Here is a 20575-nt window from a genome sequence, read left to right on the forward strand (position 1 = left end):
ATTTCTTATTTTTAATAAAACTAACTCCTACTAATATATATATAACGGCGAGACTAAGTGGAGGCTAGTGGGGGCAACGTCCCCAAAAAATTGAAAAATTATAATTTAGACCTATAAAATTTTTAAAATATTTAATTTGGCCCTCCCAAAATTTTCAGAATTTCATATTAATCTTTAAAATTTTTGAATATTCTCAATAAAACTCCTCCCATAGTTTTTAAAAATTCTTATTAAGTCTCAAAATTTTTAAAATTTTAGTTATAACCCAATTTTTTATAAAATATAAACCCTTCAAAATTAAAAAAAAATAATTTAAACCTTTAAATTTTTTAAAATATTAAGTCGACCACCTGAACTATATCACCAAGTTTTATCACTATATATATATATATATAGCCATCAGATTGGACCAAATAAATTGGAATAAAATATGTATGGTAATGTCATCCAACATCATAAATGCGTCACACATATTGTGCTGTCCGTCCGACAATTAATTAGGTCATTGCTAAAGGGGTGACCACCAATATTAATAATGGACCATACCATAGTTTCATGACCCTATAAAATCACAACTCATACATGATTAGGACACCAACATGCTTTCATGTACGGAGTTTCTTAATGAAATCTTAAGATATAACTTTGATATAACTTTAAATTACACATTTTCTGGCGAAATCTTTATGAAAATCACGATAACGACATTGCCTTTGTCACATTCATCTGACATTGGTAACTACCTCTTGTGTTTTAACATCATTAATTACGCTCTAAGGTAGGGTTTTTTTCTTCTTTTTTTGTCATCTTAGGCTGTCCACCAAATGGACCACGTTAAACAGTGGGATAGGACTCGGTGTATTCAAATCTGGTTCGGTTTTTTAATGGAAACGTGGACCAGGCTACACCTGTCCTATCCAGGGACCCTTCATAAACACATTATTCAGTATGTATGCATATATATATATATATATAACACATATAACTCTTCTCATAATTAGGTATAAGAGGTGTTTAAAATTTAATTTTATCTATACATATCTACATTAAGGGTCCGTTTGGTTCACTGAAAACATTTTACAGAAAATGAAATCTGGAAAATATTTTATAGAAATGTAAAACATTTTCCATAAAATATTTTCCAGTGTTTGGATGGTTCATTGTAAAATGTTTTACACAGTTTGGGTAATTTTCCGGAAAATTATTTTCAGAATCTGTTTTTAATGAAGAAGCTGTACATATTGAATATGTTTTATTATTTATTATTTTTCAAAGGTTAATTTTTTTTATATATAATTATATTTTATAAAAATATGTATTTTATATAACATTAATAATTGATTAAAAATATATTATAAAAATTTATAAATCCTAAGAATGTTTAATTAATAGTACACCAAATTAAAACAACAATAGTACATAATATTATATTAATAATAATATTGTCAAATTAAAACAACAATAATATACAACCGTAATAATACATAGTCTAATTCATAATTAGAGCTACAATATATCAATCTAACAATACAAATACTGAAGCCTATACTACAACACTACTTTTAATACAAAACAACATCTCAACTTAAACAACACGAGTAGTTCAATAGTTTGTTCTAAAAGCCAAGATATCACATAGCTTGATCTAATTCCGGGAATGCTCAAAAGCATGTTTTATATAGACATCGAATGCATAAAAAACCAGAGCATCTACAATGGCAACCGTGCATAGCCTTTTAATTATAGGCCATTAAAAATGTTAAATGCATCTCTCATATAACAAAACTTTCTAGCTTGAAGTTGCATATTTTATTGTAAAAAGCAAACATGTTCGATCATACAATGATTCTAGCTAAACTGGGAACCAATTTATGATTAAATCTTAAGCCATAAGGTGACTGGCTAACCCAAAACTTAATGTTTAAGTTTTTTATAAACCATGTTATACTGACAGTGACAGACAACATGTTTATCCGATCAATGGTCCAGGAATCTAAATATTTTGGACCACCCAACATCAGGATTCATCTGATATACAAATACTTGTATCTCTAAACTACTTCCTATTTATTCTGGTATGAAATCAAGATGGGTCTAATCTCGAATCCATCTTAAACTGAAACAGAAACGATTTCGTTTAGTAAGAAAACTGCTTTCAAGAATATCGTGAACAGAAAAGATAAAATCAAGAACCCAAACCATATTGAGTACCAAAAATTCAAGGTAAAAATGATGATTTCTCAGTTGAGATTAAACAAACCCAAATTGAAATTTCACAGAAACTATAAACAAAATCAGAAATCGAAGAAGTGAAATAAGGAATAAGAAAAAGGAGATGAAGAAACGAGACATACTTGAGAAGGATTTCAAACGGTCGACGGTGTGGAGCAAGCAACGGGAGAAATCGTTTCTGTTTTTCTTCTCTGTGTGCAGCAAGTGAAGCTTGGAAAACAACTTACCCTTTTAGAAACGGTAAGTTGAAATACCGTGAATTTGCTTAAGTTTTCCATTGACCGTAAAATGTTTTCCGTTGACTGGGAGTTTTACGCGAACCAAACACCTGAAAACGGGGAAAACATTTTCCGTAAAATGTTTTCCCCGTTCCAAACAGACCCTAATATTATATATCGTTATAATTTCTCCATAAATTAAGTTAGTTACACTTTCAAACTGATTTCTTATATTCTGATCAATTATATTTAAAGATGTGATCATATGTAAACTCATGTGATTTACTAACAGTCGAATTTATTCACCTTGTCAACGTACGAAATGTTATTATGATCTTACACATACATCTCTATTAAAGAAATTTATATAAACCTTGCTACAAATATAAAAAAATGTTATATCGTAATCTTCATTTTGCACTCTTATTATATCTTCTTTTTTATCACTTTAGCCACTATTCTTTAATCAATTTTAATTTTTCATTCAGATGGAAAGAGATTAACCACTTATAACTAATACAACTAACTTATTTCCATCAACGTGCGTGTGTATATATATATATATATATATATATATATATATGTAACGTGATTTTTAACTGTAACTTTTAGTTCATTTTCTATCATAGAACTGGACACACCTGAAAAATCAAATTAATTTTTTAAATATTATATTTAATTGACTTAAATGGTAGAAAGTCTATGGGAAAATAGTGAAAAGAATTAAGTTTCAAGTCATTAATGTAACGTTCATATCAGATTTTTCATTAATTTTTAAAATCGTTTTGGGGTTTTTTAGATCGAAATAAGATTTCTTCAACTGAAACGCCTATAATTAAAGAAAATGAAGTTTATGATTTAATTATTTGGTATTTTAGATTGTAGCTTTTTAACAATTTGACATATATTTATTTTATTATTATTACATTGATATTATGTGTAATTTTATAATAATTTTAAATTTTTTAAATCAATATGTTAACGTCCACGTCAAATTCTAATTATTTTTTTAACGAAAATGAATTATTTTGTAACTTTCGATTAGTTAAGTAACTATTTTGTAATTTTTATAGTTGAGGCACAAAATTAAAAGATATTTTATAGTCAAGAGACTATTTGAATAGTTTACCATATTTAAAAATAAAACTATTTGTTATAAAAAATAAATGAATTTGAACCAACAATTGGTTGACTAATAAAATGATATATTAGATCTCTTAAACAATGTTTGAGATTCAAATTTTTGACGACGTTAATGGATTAAATTGGATTGAAAGAATTGCTCTCACAATATAATTTTACGATATCTGATTTGAATTAATCGGTCAAGAGATCAAATATCGATGGTTAAACTAGAAAAAATAAATTTTAAAGAATATTAAAATATGATTCATAATATTTTTTTGGTTGCTCTCCATGTTCCAAGGCTTCGTCTTGACTAATTCGGACCGACATACGTCGCACAACTAGCTTTGGTGGGTGAGTCTCCCAGCAAGAATTTTCTGTATACACAAGGACTCGAATTCGAGACATAGCTTAAGCGATATCAAGCTGCTTACAACTTAAATAAATAATGTTATAAATAAAATCAAAATTTTAAAATAAATGTAACCTCATATACCTGGTCTATGCGTTACGACCAAATCTATCAGATTACGATAAAAATTTCCAAAATATTTTTCAATAATTTAAATCCATATTATGAATAAACACCTTTTAAAAACATAGTTATTAATAATAATTTCTAATTCAAGTAATATATAAAATTATAAATGTCTGAGTAAAATAAAATCTTTCACAAATCAGTATCGATGTAATTCTAACATCAGTCGCAAAAGCAATATACGTCGATAAATAGGCACATGTCACCCATTATAATGACAAATCAGAAGATAAAAACATTACAACAAAATAATATTGTACGAATGTGTCGATCCTCTAAATGCCAAGTCTGGGTCGCCTATCAAAAAGTATCTAAAAGAGAAAAGTTTGGGGGAGTGAGCTAGGAATCTCAGTATGTTCCAGTAGTGCAAAATAAAAACATACAGTTAAGTTTCAAAATCAGTTTATTATCAAAGTTATGAAAATGATAGTAGAGTTGTAGTTTAAAATACAAAACAACCCTCAAACCATACGCCATATACAATTCCCCAGAACTACATCCATAAAGACTTACCCTAGGCCCAAAGAGCGTAGGTGTTAACCGAAGGGAGCACGTTGGGTCCATAAGATCTTATCCTAGCCAAAGCGTAGGTGCCCACCTGAGGGGTGTGCCCTCAAGCCCATAAGGACTTACCCAATGCATATAACAGAGGAGCCACCCTAAAGGAGTATCTTAGGATCCATAAAGGTTTTACCACTACGCCCATTGGGCCCAGGAGCCCACCCAAGGGTCACCTTAGATCTATAATGAATTATCAGCTTAATCGGAATTGAACATGCATGAGGAATTATCAGCATGATCAGAGTTGAACCTGCAGAGACTTCATACCAGATCTCTTAATATCCCAAAGAGAATAGTTTTCAAACAGTAACTAACAGTAGCAAGGAAATCAAAGTTCTAACAAATATCAATTCAGTAAAAACATGAACCAGAAAACATGAACCAGACAAGTAACCTTAAAACTTCAGTAAATCAGAAACCAGGCTTGAAATAGATAAATCATGCGAAATTAAATCAGATCAACTAGTCATATTGCAAATTAGGTAAAACAATCATGTACACATGATATTTCAAATATACATACATACATATATATATATATATATATATATACGCACAAGGAACACACCTCACAATAAAAAGCAGTCTGGTAGATTTATTGAGCACCAGCTTCACTATGCTCTTCGACTGTACGAGAACCTAAGTCATATCAGAACAAAATTATTATTAGAGTAGTACACTAAACCAAGTATTTAACAGGGTTACAGAACTATACGAGTAATCACGGGCTCTTGCAGACGAGTGGATCGGGAGGAACCGGGCCAAGCAGACGAACGGTCAGGAGAAATACGGGTACCTTAATATACGACAACATAAATTAGTCCTTGACTCTCAATTAAATTAGATGCACTTAATTAAATCGCTTAAATAAATACTTAAATTACATAAACATATTCGAGTTTAATGGGTAAATTCAGAGACTTTTAAGTTCGAATTTGGCAAAACAGACTTCAGATTCAGACTCAGGACGTCGAAAAACATAAAATATAACTTTTAAGAAATTTTGACTTTTTTTTTATCAAAGTCAATGGTCAAATGTCAAAGTCAACAGTTCTTGTCAATGGTCTTGTCAAAGTCAACGGGTCAGACCAGTTCGGGTTGACTCAAGCTGGTTCAGGTTGACTCAGTTCGATCCGAGTTAACTCAAACCAATTCGAGTGATTCTAAGAAGTTTCAAGACAGGGGAGGAGCCCCACGCGCACGCGGTGGTGCGTGATGACGACGATGGGGTTAGGGACGATAGCCCAACATTTCGAGACCACCAAAACATCAAGACCAAGCCATAACTATGCTCAAAACAAGTTAAAATCATCAAAATCAAAAGAAAATGGCTGAATTTCTTACTCGACGGTGGACGGACGAAACCAACAATGACACGGTGGCCCACAAATTGGGTTTTGAGCACACAGAGGTAGGGAATTCAATGATGCAGGCGGTGAGGCGAGCCGATGACCGGGGCGACCGAAATCGAGGAAAGATCGAAGTGGCATAAAGGTTTTCGGTAGAACTTCAACGGCTTCTCTACGGCGATCAGCGACATATTTCGACAATCAGTCAGAGGGGTTTTGATCGGGTTGAGGCGTCACACCGCCGGCTGGAGGGAGAGAATCGACGAAGAAGAGCACGAACGAGTTTATCCCTTCTTCTCGATGAACGGTGATTGACTTTGGTGTCCCGACGATCGGAGTCGGGTAACGAAGGGACGTCGATTCAACTGGTGGTGTCGGTGAATGTCACAGACGGATGAAATGATGGTGGACGGTTGAAGATTGTGACGGTTGGGTTTTTTTGGGGGGGGGGGGGAAATAGGTTTGGGGTTTGAGATTTCACGAGTATCGGGGGTTTTAAAAAATAGGTTAACACCCCGTTTATTAAACATAAAATAAAATTTTATTATTTCCAATAAAAAACAGTAACCTAGCTCGATTTATAGCAATCATTTGCATGAAAATGTCTCTGCTTAAAGTGTATTTGCTATCGATATTACATTTTAGCATATAAAACAAAATCAGTTAAGGATCTGCCATATTACAGATATATAAAAATTTAAAAATAATTTAATATATTTATATCAACACTCGTATTTAAATTCAAATATGATATTTTTGAATTTTATTTATATAACAGTTTGTAAACAAACATTCTTTTTCTTCGTTTTTTTCATTTTATTTTAGATAAAATAAAAAGGGTAATTTGAGCTGACCATGAGCTAATAAAGAAAAACAAGGCTCGGATACTTAGTTTAAAGTGAGTAAATAGAATTCTATACTCGATCTCATAAATATATATAGAATTCTATAATAAAAAATTCGTATTCAATGAAGGTCGTATTTATGGTTTGGAGTCAAAATAAATGATTTTTAAATCTTATGAAAATAAAATAGATTTTTAAACTCCTTTAATAGGTCTCGATAGAGTATCGGGACAAAATCCGATATCAAAACAATATCATTTATCAAGAATTTAATCGATTGTTTGACCGATGATACTTCGAAGAACTCTTTCGAGAGAGTCAATGATCTCTTAACAATACTCATTTCCGAGTGGTGCCTATATGACGAAAAATAGAAATGTTAAATAAACATATTGAAAGCTTTTATTTCTAATCACTAAAGTTTCTAAACCTACGTTTTGGTCACTAAAAATATCAATAAATCATAAAATGGTCACTTTGTTGACTTCGGTTAGGTTGATAATATGACTTGTTGATAAAAAGGATTAATACCCAATTTGACACCTAAACTATAAAGTTAAAATATTTACTTGGTCCTTGACAAAAGGCTTTAACCCTGAAAATATTTATATATATAATACAAACTCCATCTTCCTCGAGTAACCCATCATCAACATCACCAACCCTCACACTCAGCCACCATACCACCGTTTGGTGTATTTGGTAATGGACAAAAATGCTTCGTTAAAGCTAACAGCTAGAAACCAAAATAAAAGGGTGATTTTCACTAGATAAACAGTAAACGTTTCCAACTTACCAGGAAAACAACAAAAAGAAAAAGGGAAAAAAAGGTACAATTGAAGCATTGGATCCAATAATTATTTATGATCCAAACAAATTTCACATGTAGAATAATAAAAAGGACACATGTACCATCTAGATCTAACAACAAGGAAAAGGGATCATAATCTATATGAATAACTAATGAATTATTGAACCATTGCAGTAGTTTGGGACTGTAGTTGATATCTATTTTCAAGGCTTCCTTTACTTCGGTTTCTAGTTGTTAGATTTAACGAATCAGTTTTGTCAATTGCCAAATACACTAAATGCTGGTGTGGTGGTTGATTGCTCAGGGTTGATGATGTTGAGGAAGTTAGAGTTACAACTTCTTGTTGAGGACTAAATTGATGTTTTAACTATAGTTTAGGGGTCAAATTGGATATTAGACCTTTTTATTACGGTGCCACGTGACCATATTGTGATTTATCAATAATTTTAATGACTAATACATAACTTTTAAAAATTTTGTGAACATTACCCTAAACACAAACCAATGGTCCTTTTCTTATCCTTCAAACATGGCCACCTAAAGAAAGATACTCGAAAGATCAAAAGTTTGATCTTTCCCATCATTTCATTAACTCAGCGGTTGGCACAGCATTTAACAATAAAAATCTTCAAGTACAGAGTCCACCTTTAATGAAAGTGTTGAAAAAACAACAGACTTTACCTCGGCAGTGGGGCAAACATGTCTCCTTTTGTCTTGTTAGAATCCATTGATCCTCTCCACTTCATTTCTGTCAAAGATAAGATTAGGCAAAGCTTGAAGAAAGTAAAAAATAAAAATAAAATGGAACCTTTAATTAGCACTATGTTGTGAGCAGCATATTGCTATATTCTGAGCTAATCAAAACAATCTAAAGTTCCTTTTCCAAAGTAACACCACAACAACTTTAAGAAAACAAATAGTTTTACTCGGATTCGGGTGTAAATGTCACAAGTACGAGTTCAAAACGAAATATTTGATTCGTGCATTTGAAGGGTTATACCCAATGCTCATGTCTAGTTATGGGTTGAACCTGTCATGAAAATAAAAGAGTAAAAGCAAACAGTGACTTCTGCAGAATAAGATACTTCCAATGATTCTCACCTTCTTTTCCTTCCCATTCAATGAGAACTGGTTTTTTGACCAAACAAGAAAGGGGATGAATCTATTCCTATCAAATGCTGCTTCCCTTGATTGCTTTCATTGTTCAAGTATGCAATTATTTCAGGTTTATGCATTTTCCAAATTTCACTCTGTTGAAAAAATACAGCATCATCAAGTGCTTAACACTATAATGAATAATCTTTCACAAAGATCATTGATGAGATAATAGTAAACAATAGCATAACTGCAGAGCAATCATCAAGATCCCTACTTTCTGTTTCCACGGGTAGACCATTTCATCATGTTTTTATTATCAAACACATCAACGACTTTCTCTAAAATGCTTTCCAGTCAACTTGGACCAGTAAAATCCATAGGAGCACATAGATGAGTGCTTAAAATATCAAGAAAATGCAGTAAAGCAAAGTCACTATGGAGTTATTTAGTCCCCAGGAAATTCAATCTATTGTTTGTGGGCATTAACAACCACCACTTGATTTATCAACTTCATAGCACTAAAATAAAATAGAGCAAGTCACATTGTCGAGTTGAGTTGGAAAATTAAGTATAATGGTACAAATCTAAGTCAAAAGGATGAAACAGTAGTTCTAAGCTTGCATTAGATTAAAAAAGCACTTATGTTAGACTTGTACCTATAACCGACACTCAAACTGATATTTGAGTTGCCATATTTTTTTTATGCAATATGTAGCTCCTAGACCTCCCTAGTTCAATCAAATATAACCAAAGAAATCCTGGATTTGATATGATAATAAACAACTGAAGATCCTTTAAAATCATCCTGTTTTCCAGCAGAGACCACCGTTACTTATAAGCTGAGGATTCGTTCTTGGTTTTCCTTTTATTTCAACATTGTAATATAAAGTCTCAATAGCCAGTACCAATCATAAGATGAGAGCATGAACTCAAAGGAAAGCCAGAACAAACATCACAATTAAGTTGCAGGACCAAAAGGATAAAGGAAAAAAAAGGCATTCACAAGCATAAAGATCTGAACTTCAGCTTTGAAATGAGCGAAGACATTTGGCTACTTACGTGAAATAAATGTCAGTACTACATCTGACAGTACCTCTTTCGCGGAACTAAATAAATTATCTGAATCTGCATTCTCACATAACAAACAAATGAATGAGCATTCACTATGAAACTGCTCCTTCAATTACATAAGGCCTCAAACAAATGCCCCTTTATTATAGGAGGTCCAATAAGCACTTCACTTTAGTTGCTGAGCCTTCTTATGTTGAGTCTCCAGCCTTTGTCGTTGACCCTTGTTAGCCAAATGCAGTATTTTAACAATTCGCTCCAAACTTAGAAAATGGGGAAATTGGATGCGGTTTTTTCCATTAACAATAACAAGACGATTTATTAATCCCCGCACAACATGCTGCAATTTTAGCAGTGAATTTCAACATTTATGGTTAAAGGACAGTCTGCAAATTTTCTTTGGTCTCAACAGGGAATGATGGTCCAACTAAAAGCTTACAATTCTGGAGTGCTTTTATTCAGATCTCAATATTTTTCTTAAATGGAGTAGAGAAAGTAACCTCTGTCTCTGCTTGCTCTGCTTTTTTTCAAGTTATGTCAAGTTTGTTTATCAAATAAAATAACTAGCATAAGAAAAACTAGTAACTCAGCAGAAAATGGTCCCGTGCATACTCCATTCTCAAATGGGAAAGGCAGAAAGAATTCCACCTTCTGTGGTTTTCTCCATCCAAATAAAATACTGACATGTCTGTTAAGTAACAACCTCTGAAGAATTCATATTGTTACATGACTGGTTCGTTTCTACCGCTAAGTGCAACAAACTTATCATTAAACATCAAGATAGGACATTTGTCTACCAATCTTGTACCATCATAAGCTTCTTTAAGAAATACAGTGCTCCTTGCACCTTTATTTGTAATGTAAAAGACACCATGGTGCTTTATCAAACATAGCAATAACTTAGATGGTAGTCGGTACTCTGAATGAAATGCATCCAATTTTGCAGATACCATCCTCTTCTCCATAGTCAAACTGAGGAGTTCATGAAGTACGGCTACCACTCTTTTTCGGGTTCTTGGATCTGCAACTTCGAATCTCCTCCCGTTCAAGTATGGAGAAGGGAAATCCGTTTTCTGCCACTTCTGAAGCTCCTCAAGATAACTATTATTCGGTCTAAAACCAGCCGCATAACACATTTTAAAAGCAAATGGACCGAGATAGTTACCATCTTTCATGATCCTAATCTTCTTTTGACCACCAGCAGACTGCAACGTCCCCTCAGGTGCGAATCTCTCTTTCACGAGTAGTCACTGCCAGTGAAGAATCCCAGCTCTCCAAGTTAAGATAAGCTCTACCATTGATATCTTTGATCGATAAATATTCGGGATATTTGAAAATCAACGACTTTTTGAAGTCCTGGGGCAGGCCAAGTTCATTTCCAATTAATTCAACCTTTTCCAATGGCACCCTATAATCAATCGACAACATTAACAACTTCCTTAGATTTTTAACCAAAATGGGTTCCATTAAATTCCAAGCTTCACCCTCTTCTCTAGCAATCATTTCGGCTTTTCCAGTTAGTGTAACAAAAGGGAGTTCTTTTCCACTACCACCACCAACATGGAATATTGAAGGGTACTTCTCAATGATGGACATGAAGTTCCATTTTGCCACAAACCCAACTTCCTTTTCGAGGTCACGGAGAAGAAGACATTGATGCTTTTGAGATTGGATGATGGACTTTAGCTGAAGAATTAAAGATGGCTTCTTTTGCATGTCCATTACTTTGTCAAGTTGATAGTCCCTATGGTATATTTTCTTCTTTGATCTCTTTGTTCCATTTGATATTTGCCGCACTGAAACTAACATAGAATCCGATTTTTGACATCTGATTGCTGAAGATAACCACATTATTATGGATCTTTTCAACATCGATTAATAAAATAAAGACGGTGTTTTTCTTTCACTGAGGCAAAACCTCGAACAAATGGTGTGCAATTCCCAAAACCAATATCAAAACAAACAACCGGTTGGAGATGAACAAAAACCCAGATATGGAAAAATGGATTGTGATCGATTGACAATACCTTCTGTTGGAGAAAAAAGTAAGGATCGAAGAATCTTATGTTTTGCTTTCGAAGTCGTAATCGGAAGAGTAAATCAATGTAGCAAGGTTTAATTGTTTATTTGGAAGTACGATGAATTTGTCGATTTTTTTTCCTTCTCATTTAACATAAATAAGTATAAAAATTATACTCTATAAACTTTATAATATAAATCTTGATTTAATATAATACATGAAATTTTAATTTTAAATTATGATTAACACTTTTGAAAAAAAAGTTAATTAATTAATTAAGCTTTTATATTTAGTTATTCTTTTATCAAATATCAAATAAAAGTATTCGAGAAATATATAATTATAATAAGAGTTAACTACATCATATGTCTCCAAACTCTAAGCCTTAAATTTTTGAAGATTCTAATTTAATCTATAAACTAAGACTCTAATTCTAAATTAGTCCTTAAATTTTTGAGCATTGTAATTTTATCCCTAAACTTAGTCCTTTAACTTTTGAATATTCCAATTTCATCTCCAATTTCATCTAAATGTGTAATTAGTTTCAACCATTGTTTAATCTATTTTTTTCAAATATATAATAATATAACTTGACCTAACGATTTTATCAACAAGTGATGTGATTAGAATTTGCCTAGAGTTTAGAATTAAATTTGAATGTTCAGAAAGTTTGGTACTAATTTATAACAATAATCATAGTTTAGGGATAAAATTAAAATGTTCACAATTTTAAAGACTAATTTAAAATGATAATCATGATTTAGAGCTGAAATTAAAGTATTTAAAAGTTTAAAAATTAATCTAAAATGATAGTCATACTTTAAAAACATATGATGCAATCAACCCCTATACTATCCTATAGCAGAAGTACACCTATCTCTTTGTTCCTACTTTCTTTTAAATCATCAAATGAAACAAAATTATAGAATAAACTATCCGAGAAATTATTTCATCAAGTAATATAAAATTTTACGATAGTTCAAATTTATTGCGAGCATTAATAAATTTGTCAGACGATAATTTAATTACTCCGTTAGTAATGTTGTAAGTTCTTTTTTTCTTCTTTTAAAAAAGATTCTCAACTTTTCCACGACATTATTAAACATGACAGTTTAATTTTGTTAATTGAAACAATAAATATAAAAAAACAAAATCAATATTTCATTAAAAATAAATGAAAAAAAGTCAAAATTCATAATTTTTCAAAAATATTAAATATAATATATTATCGTAGGACAGTATCTTTTTTTTTAAAAAAAAAACTCCTAACTTGTTAATGTTAACAATCTATATTTTTTTTTCTCATCAATAATTCTCTTTGGATACTATTTTTTTATTGAAAAAGCCAAACTAGTGGATGATATTTATAGTAATAATTTTAATTTTAATTAACATATTAGTTCTCATCAATAACTTCTCATTGCATTATGAGTTCAACAAACTTATTAGTGGCCAAAATTATAGCAGTATCAACAACTTTTATCAATTAAAGGTTGACTCGTCAGTAATATTATGACAATATTTTCTAATTTAAGAACTTAGTTGGCATGTAATTAAATTATTGTAAATATTTTGGAATGTAAATATGTGATAGTTTTAGCATGTTGACTTTAGAAATATCATATTTTATAGTTGATCAATTTGAAACAAATTTTTACGGGTTTCCAAATGACAAACATTTTTATAAAATAATGTGACCTCTGTATCTCGTGTACGGAAATGTATACGGGATATGGGTGTTAGAAAAATAACTTCCATTAAGAATTACATAACACCATGTCAACCTGCTTTAATCTACTTAGATCAATAATCTGATAACCCATTTACATTCTACTAAAAACCAAGCCCTGCTTACAATATAAAACAAGTTTAATCAAGTAATCAAATAGGTACCAACAGAGTAACAAAAGGCTATAGTTTAGCTTCCTCATTCAAAAAGTTTGGCTGGCTTTGCTCACTTCTTCAAATTTGGCTTCGATATTCAATATATTTTATGTAACTCAACTACATACTCTAAGCTTGATGTTAAACGTGCACGTCTACAAGTTATGTAGCAACAAACAAAGCAGGGCATAATTTCCATTTGCGGGTGGCGTACCAGATTACTATGAACACAGTACGAGTTACCTCTTAAGGTTTTGATTCAGATAGGCTCAGATGTTCCAATGATAATTGCTCAGCAGTCAGCAGGGGGTTCAGGGTTCATAGACTTGATAGGGGTTATTGGAGCTGTTGCCACTGTTTCGACTCATTTGGGATCCATAACTGTATACTTGATGGTACTAACCAGGAAGAGGCAATGGAAGTAAACCATGATCTCCCCATCTGAAATTTATTACACAAAAAAGAACGTGAGGTTCACTTTAATCTTCAGATATAATTAGAAAGAAAAACTCACGACGTAGTCAAAGAGAGAGTAAGCCAGCAACACAGAAAACCTCAACCAGATTTAGGTGAATTCAGTAGCAAGATCTCTTCATTCTTATCGGACCAAATGAAGACATGGGTATTTTCCAAAACCGTTTCTACTAACACTTATCACTCTCTTCCACATTCTAGCTGAAAGATTGAAAAAAGACTGTTTTGAAAGTAAGACTCTCCACTGGATTGTTCTCCACCATACCCTAGTTTTACAAAGATGTGTATTACACTCTACTAGGTTTCATATGCATGTTAAAGCTATTTTCCATCAGAACACATCTTTAAAAGATATCAGAGGCTTCAGCATCAGAAATTTAATATGATCAATGTACACATGTGGCATCCAATGGATATCTACATAAATCTTATTGCCGAAACATTGCAAAACATCCCAAGACATATAACCAACAATACTCGATCATTGATGAACATAACTAACCTTCGGGATGCAAGGAAGAAGCGGAATCGATATAATCACTAAGCTGAGGATGCTATGCCCTCTGTACAATCATTTTGATAAAGCTCCTCCATTCAAAATCACCATAACCGATGCACACAAGTTACACCACTACGTTTACATAAACTCTACCCATCAAAAAATAAACTCGGATTTCTACTAAGAACACCAATTGCTCCAACTTTCACTCATTTACCAATCAATAACTAAACATTAACTTATGTATTTCAAAACAAATATTTCCTAAAATATCTTATTTCTATAGAGATAATAATAATAACAGAATTTATCAGCCAAATCTTTTTTAATTAATCAAAGCTAGGAAGTATTACCTTTAACAGGTTGATTATCTTTGCTTTCCGTCCAACCACCTGGAAAAACTGAACTCGTCGTGTTGCTCGTCGCAGTTTAAAGTCCGAGAACATTTAAAGGTATATAAGAAGAAAAAGATACTGAAATTACCTTACACTAAAGAAAGCTTCTTCAAATTTAGATAACAAAAATTGTAGTTCTACTTCACAAACTAGGAAATAGAGTTAAAAAATGTACAATATTATGATCAGATGAAAGAGAAAAACAAGAAGAACAATTGTTCGAAGGTTATTACATGTATAAAGTCAAAGATACAAAAACTAAAAGCCCTAACAACAACATGGACATCAAGAACAACAAAAGGTACAAAGGGACAAAGAAGGTTAATATTTACAGAAAATTCAGGACTGAACAGCATTTAAATCAAGCAACTTAAAGTTAGTAGGGGCGTTAGGTCCGCGCAGCTTCAGCGCCGCTTGATCATAAGCAACGGCCGCTTCTTCCGCCGTATCGAAAGTGCCCAACCAAAGCCTCATCCTCCTACCATCCCTAATCTCCGCCGCCCATCTTCCCCACGGCCTTTGTCTCACCCCTCTGTACCTCTTCGCCTTGCCCTGGCTCGGCTCCTCTATTACTTCGTTCTCTTTCTCAGAAACTCCGATGGTGATTTCGTTCACAAGCTTCTTCTTCGGTCGCTTTAGGGTTCTCTTCGGCGACACCGCTTCGTCGTCGCTGGAAGAGTCGGTAGCGTCGGCGTCCGTAACGGTTATTCGAACAATTCGCCGGGAAATCGGACACTCAGGCTTTCCGTTCGGCTGCGGCGGCGGCGACATAATTTTAGGGCTGTTTTTTAATACTAATTTCGAATGAGAGAGAAGGTGAAATAATTTGGTTTATATTTAAACTTAGCTTTTCTGTTGGAATATTCTTTTGAATTTTCAAACCGCTTCGCATAAAAATCATTTCATATTGCTTTCTTACTATTTCATCCCACTTTTTAAAGATTTTTAGAGAAAACGTTGAATAGGGAAAATAATTACTGAAATGTGTTATTTAATGAATCATGATAAAGTTTATAGTAGAAAAAAGTGGGAAAATTATACGGTTTTGGAGAATTTAATATGATTATTTGGGACAATTTAGAGAAAAAATTTAAAAATGAAAATAAATATTTTTTTAATAAAGAGATTAGGGACGAGCAAAATTCGACTAGACTCGACATAAAAAAATTCGACTTAAATTATCTTTGAGTTGTAATTTCATAAACTCAACTCGACTAAAAAAAATTTCAAGTTTAGATCTAGTTGTGAAATATAACTCGAATAACTCAAAATTTTTAGTATTTAGTGGATTGATTTTCAAATTTGAGTCGAATCTCTCGACTCTGTATGATATATGTATGTTACATATGAAAAAATTATAAAGATATATATATATATATATAAAGTAGCATAACTCAAAAATAAAATAATATTATAAATATTTACATTTTAAATTTAAATAAAAACTCAAAAATTTGACTCAATTTGAAAAAAAATTCAAGTCAATTTCAAGTTATAAAATATGACTCATCAACTAGAATAATTTAAAAAAAAATTACTCGACTCGATCGAACACTCACCCCTAAAAGAGAGTGGCGCCCGAGAAATGAAAATTTGTCTCAAAATTTTAATTTTAATTTCTCCAAAACCTATTGCATATCAAAATTTTTTGATTAATGCGTCGGAAAAAGAAAATAGTTGAAATAATGCATTGGACACATTAATTTATGGGATAAGGCGATCGCTACAGTGATCACTGGAGACGCCATCTAATTCGGGTGACCTAGACTTTGTCGCACTGCAGTGGGCGCGTCTCCATGCATAAGATTCACGGGCCACGTCTCCATGCATAAGATTCACGGGCCATGCATCAGCTTGAGTGCAATGTGTCTCCACCTAAGACGCATAGAGTACAATTCTAACGCATGGAGTGTGACTCCTCCCCTATTATAGCAATGACCCTATCGCAATAAATAATTTCAAACGTACATTATCTCAAAAAAAAAATATTTCCACATCACTATCTTGCCCCTTTTAACATGCATAATTGAAACATTGATTTTCAATAATAATAATAATAGACTTCGTTGACTAAATAATTCAAACGAAAAAACCGAGAAAATATAAATGGTGGAAAAATAGTTTTGAATTTAAGTTATTTACAATAGTAATTTTGGAACTCATCGCATAAAAATGACGAGTTTCACAAAATATAATAAACAATTGAAATATATCATAAAAACGTAAAAAATTCCATATAATTTTTATTCAGTCTACATAATAAGTTATACATATATTATAATAAATGTTTTAAATTTAAAAGTAAATTTTCAACTCGTTCATTTTTTTAATTTTTGTTTTCAGCTCATAATATTTTCAAAATTTATTACTTGTGTCTTTCTCTTTTCAAATTTCTCTAAGTGCGAGTGTATTTATTAGTTTTAGAAAATATAAAATAAAATAAATGTAAGGAAGAAAGCTGGTGATTGCATAGGAAATCATAGAGAATAGGAGGAGAGAGACGACGAAAAAGAAAAAGAAAATAAGAAACTCTTAGCATATATATATATATATATAGGAGGTTTTTTTAAATAAAAGGATGGTGTTCTTTTAAATATATTAACTTGGCATGTTATCTCTAAATTTTATTTTAAATTTAAATAATTTTAAATAAAAATTGATCTTATTATATTAAATTAAATTATTTTGATTATTTTTATACTCAAACGTGTGTTCAAAATAATTAACAATTTATGATAAAACTATGAGAATTGTGTATATAATGTTTTCAATTTCCTATCAACTATCAAAGTTAAGAATTTAAATCATAACGTTTGTGAATGAAGTAAATTGAATTGGAAGAATCATCTCTATAATGAATCTCTATAAAATACAATTTAAATTAATCGATTAATAAATAAGACATTGATAATCACAAATTTCCTCTCAACTAAAGTACTTAAAAACAATCGTTTACTAGAAGAAGAAGAAGAAGCAATGTTAAAGTATGGTTTAAAACCACAAGGAGACTCCACCATATTATTATGATGCAAAAACAAGTTTGAACACATGAAAACTATTGCACTTTGACTCTACTAAACCACCAAGAACAGTAAAACAATTGACTAAAAAAGTCCTTGGCCGCTTTCAAGGATAACTCATCATCCGGAATTTTATTTAGATCGATCGAGTAATGCTTGCCTTCAATCTACTCATCATTAAGCCTGAAAAATTCCACCACCGCCTTCCATTCTTAGAGTTTCCATTATCAATGGCAGCTTCTTCAACGTCATCATCACTTGTAGAGGCTGAGACTCGCTGTCCGTGTTCTTTAACAATTCTTGGAGAAAGATATCCATGAGTAACAGCACCGGCTTCGTTGTTATCATCATCTTTGTCAAATCTTCCAGACGGAGGACGATTAATATCAACCCCGACATCATCGTCATTGTCGAATCTTTCGGACGAAGAACGATGAATGTCAACACCAGCATCATCATTGATTGAACCTTCCTGTTGGCATGCCAATGCTAGGGTTTTAAGTTTTAAGGCCCCGACGTTGTCGTGTCCATCTCATTACGATCATCGCCTTCTTTAACATCTCTTTGAGACCGATAACGATCAAGAACTGCATCGGCATTATCGGAAGTATAAACCCTACCCTGTTTAGAAATTATGACGACGACGATTTCTTCCCCGCTCAGCTTCGACAACCGATCGGCTTTGATGAGCAAACCCTTTTTCCGTTTCGAAAAAGCCACCCATCGTTTCCTCTGGCTATCTATTTTCTTGATCTCAATCTTTCTTCAACCGCACCCTTTTCGTCTCGGTCTTGGCACTTCCATGGTTAACACTTGCAAAATAGCTTTAAAGAAAACTAACAAAGGTCGAAAACCCTAAATAGTTTCCCAAAAAAACTAGGGTTTTGGAGTGTAAAGAATTAAGATAAAAGGAAATTGAAGGATAAACATTCATATATAAAGCTTACGACTTTAACTGTCCCAATAGAAATCTATTAGCTTTGGAAAGTTTTAATTTCCTTTTAACCGTCCTACCCGAAAATCACAACGAAAATAGAAAATATATTCAAATAATTACCTTTAATTAATTAATTAGTATATTAAAAAAAAGGAATAGTACCCTTTTCTTGCTTCTTATTCCCTTGATGAAGTTTAAGTCTTACTGAACAATAATAATTCTACAAGTCTATATATACCCATCTTTCCCGTGTCTATAGTTAGACCGCCCGTGATGAACATAGTTTTCTTAGTCCAAATTTGCGGAACATTGTATCATCTACTTGCTCCCTTCTCTTTGTCTTCAATGGCTATGGACAATGAAAAAGCGAGTAACATAGCCGCCTCGAGACAAAGACGGAACTTGTTCAAGAAAGCTGCGGAGCTTGCGACACTATCCGGTGCACGAGTCGCCATCGTTTCCATCTCCAAGAAAGGGAAAGTTTTTTCGTTTCCAGGTTCGGATTCCGTTATTGATGTTTACTACGAATTAAAGGAATCATCTCATTCCAACATGAGACCGATGATTTCAAAGAAAAGGCCGAGTATGGACAGTGTAGACGATGATGCGACTAGGATTGAGATGATTTCGAAAAGAAGGCGAAGTATGGAAAGAGCTGGGGAGGATGGTGTGATTGATAAGAATGAAGAGTTGAAGAGCAATGTAGCGGCGGCAAGGGCAAGCACGAATCAGTCTTTGCTTGATCTAACCTAAGCCCTTGCCAAATCAGGCGATGAGATTTAATCTTGATTTCCAGGAAAGTTTCTCATGTCTGTCTTTTTTGTACAATATCAATGTATATACATTAAAAAGTAATGGTTAAAAATTTCCTTATTCAGATACAGAAATCTCATTTGAAACGAACATGACTATAGAATGTAATCTTTGATTAGTTTTAGTTAATAAATTTCAAATCGAGATGGATGTTGAACTCAAGTTCTACTGATATCTGTTGTTATACTTTAGCAAGTATCAATTCAATCTCCAAGCTGATGTAAAGAAATCAGATTCAACAGTAGCCAAATTTATTCTCTTAACATGTAATTGGTTCCAAGCTAGGCCAAATTGAGTATGAGATATTTGAGTTGTTCACTAATTCTTGAAGATTGATCGACAGCTTCTCGTTTAAAAGGATAATACTCGAAGACTAATCGAAAATATATATTGTTTGAAAGGATAATGTATAGTGTTAAATATTTATTTAGAAGGATACTACTCGAAGACATAAAATATAATAGTTTAAAAAGATGATGTATAGTTTTAGATTTTAACTTAAATTCTAATTAATAAGTAATAGAAACTTTCGTAAGATTTTTTCGGTGCTCATTTGCCAATAATAGGACTATGTTTCTTGTTTTGCAGTAACACTTATCTTGTAAGATTTCTCTACAAGCTTTTCTTTCATTGAATGCATTTAGAAGCTGCATATTGTTGTTCTTTGAGATTATGGAGTAAAATTATT

At 32.3% G+C, this 20575-nt stretch overlaps 2 protein-coding genes, 1 long non-coding RNA gene and 1 pseudogene across 3 annotated transcripts; 1 reads left to right on the plus strand and 3 right to left on the minus strand.

The window, feature by feature from the left end:
- Positions 1 to 343: 343 nt before the first annotated feature.
- LOC120219421 lies at positions 344 to 10511 on the minus strand. Its single transcript, XR_005525302.1, has 3 exons — positions 10256 to 10511; positions 6878 to 6883; positions 344 to 355 (listed from the first exon to the last, which is right to left on the minus strand). It is a non-coding gene; the product is annotated as an uncharacterized LOC120219421 (long non-coding RNA).
- A 25-nt stretch (positions 10512 to 10536) lies between these two features.
- LOC120219419 lies at positions 10537 to 11986 on the minus strand (annotated as a pseudogene).
- A 3290-nt stretch (positions 11987 to 15276) lies between these two features.
- Positions 15277 to 15978, minus strand: LOC120219420 (ethylene-responsive transcription factor ERF070-like). The gene has a single exon (XM_039216235.1). The coding sequence runs from the start codon at positions 15886 to 15888 to the stop codon at positions 15457 to 15459; it is 432 nt and encodes a 143-aa protein (XP_039072166.1). The 5' UTR covers positions 15889 to 15978; the 3' UTR covers positions 15277 to 15456.
- A 3441-nt stretch (positions 15979 to 19419) lies between these two features.
- LOC120219241 (agamous-like MADS-box protein AGL62) lies at positions 19420 to 19827 on the plus strand. The gene has a single exon (XM_039216082.1). The coding sequence runs from the start codon at positions 19420 to 19422 to the stop codon at positions 19825 to 19827; it is 408 nt and encodes a 135-aa protein (XP_039072013.1).
- Positions 19828 to 20575: the final 748 nt, after the last annotated feature.

The sequence above is a fragment of the Hibiscus syriacus genome, unplaced genomic scaffold (genome assembly GCF_006381635.1).
Source record: "Hibiscus syriacus cultivar Baekdansim isolate YM2019G1 unplaced genomic scaffold, ASM638163v2 tig00110206_pilon, whole genome shotgun sequence".
NCBI classification, from domain to species: domain Eukaryota; kingdom Viridiplantae; phylum Streptophyta; class Magnoliopsida; order Malvales; family Malvaceae; genus Hibiscus; species Hibiscus syriacus.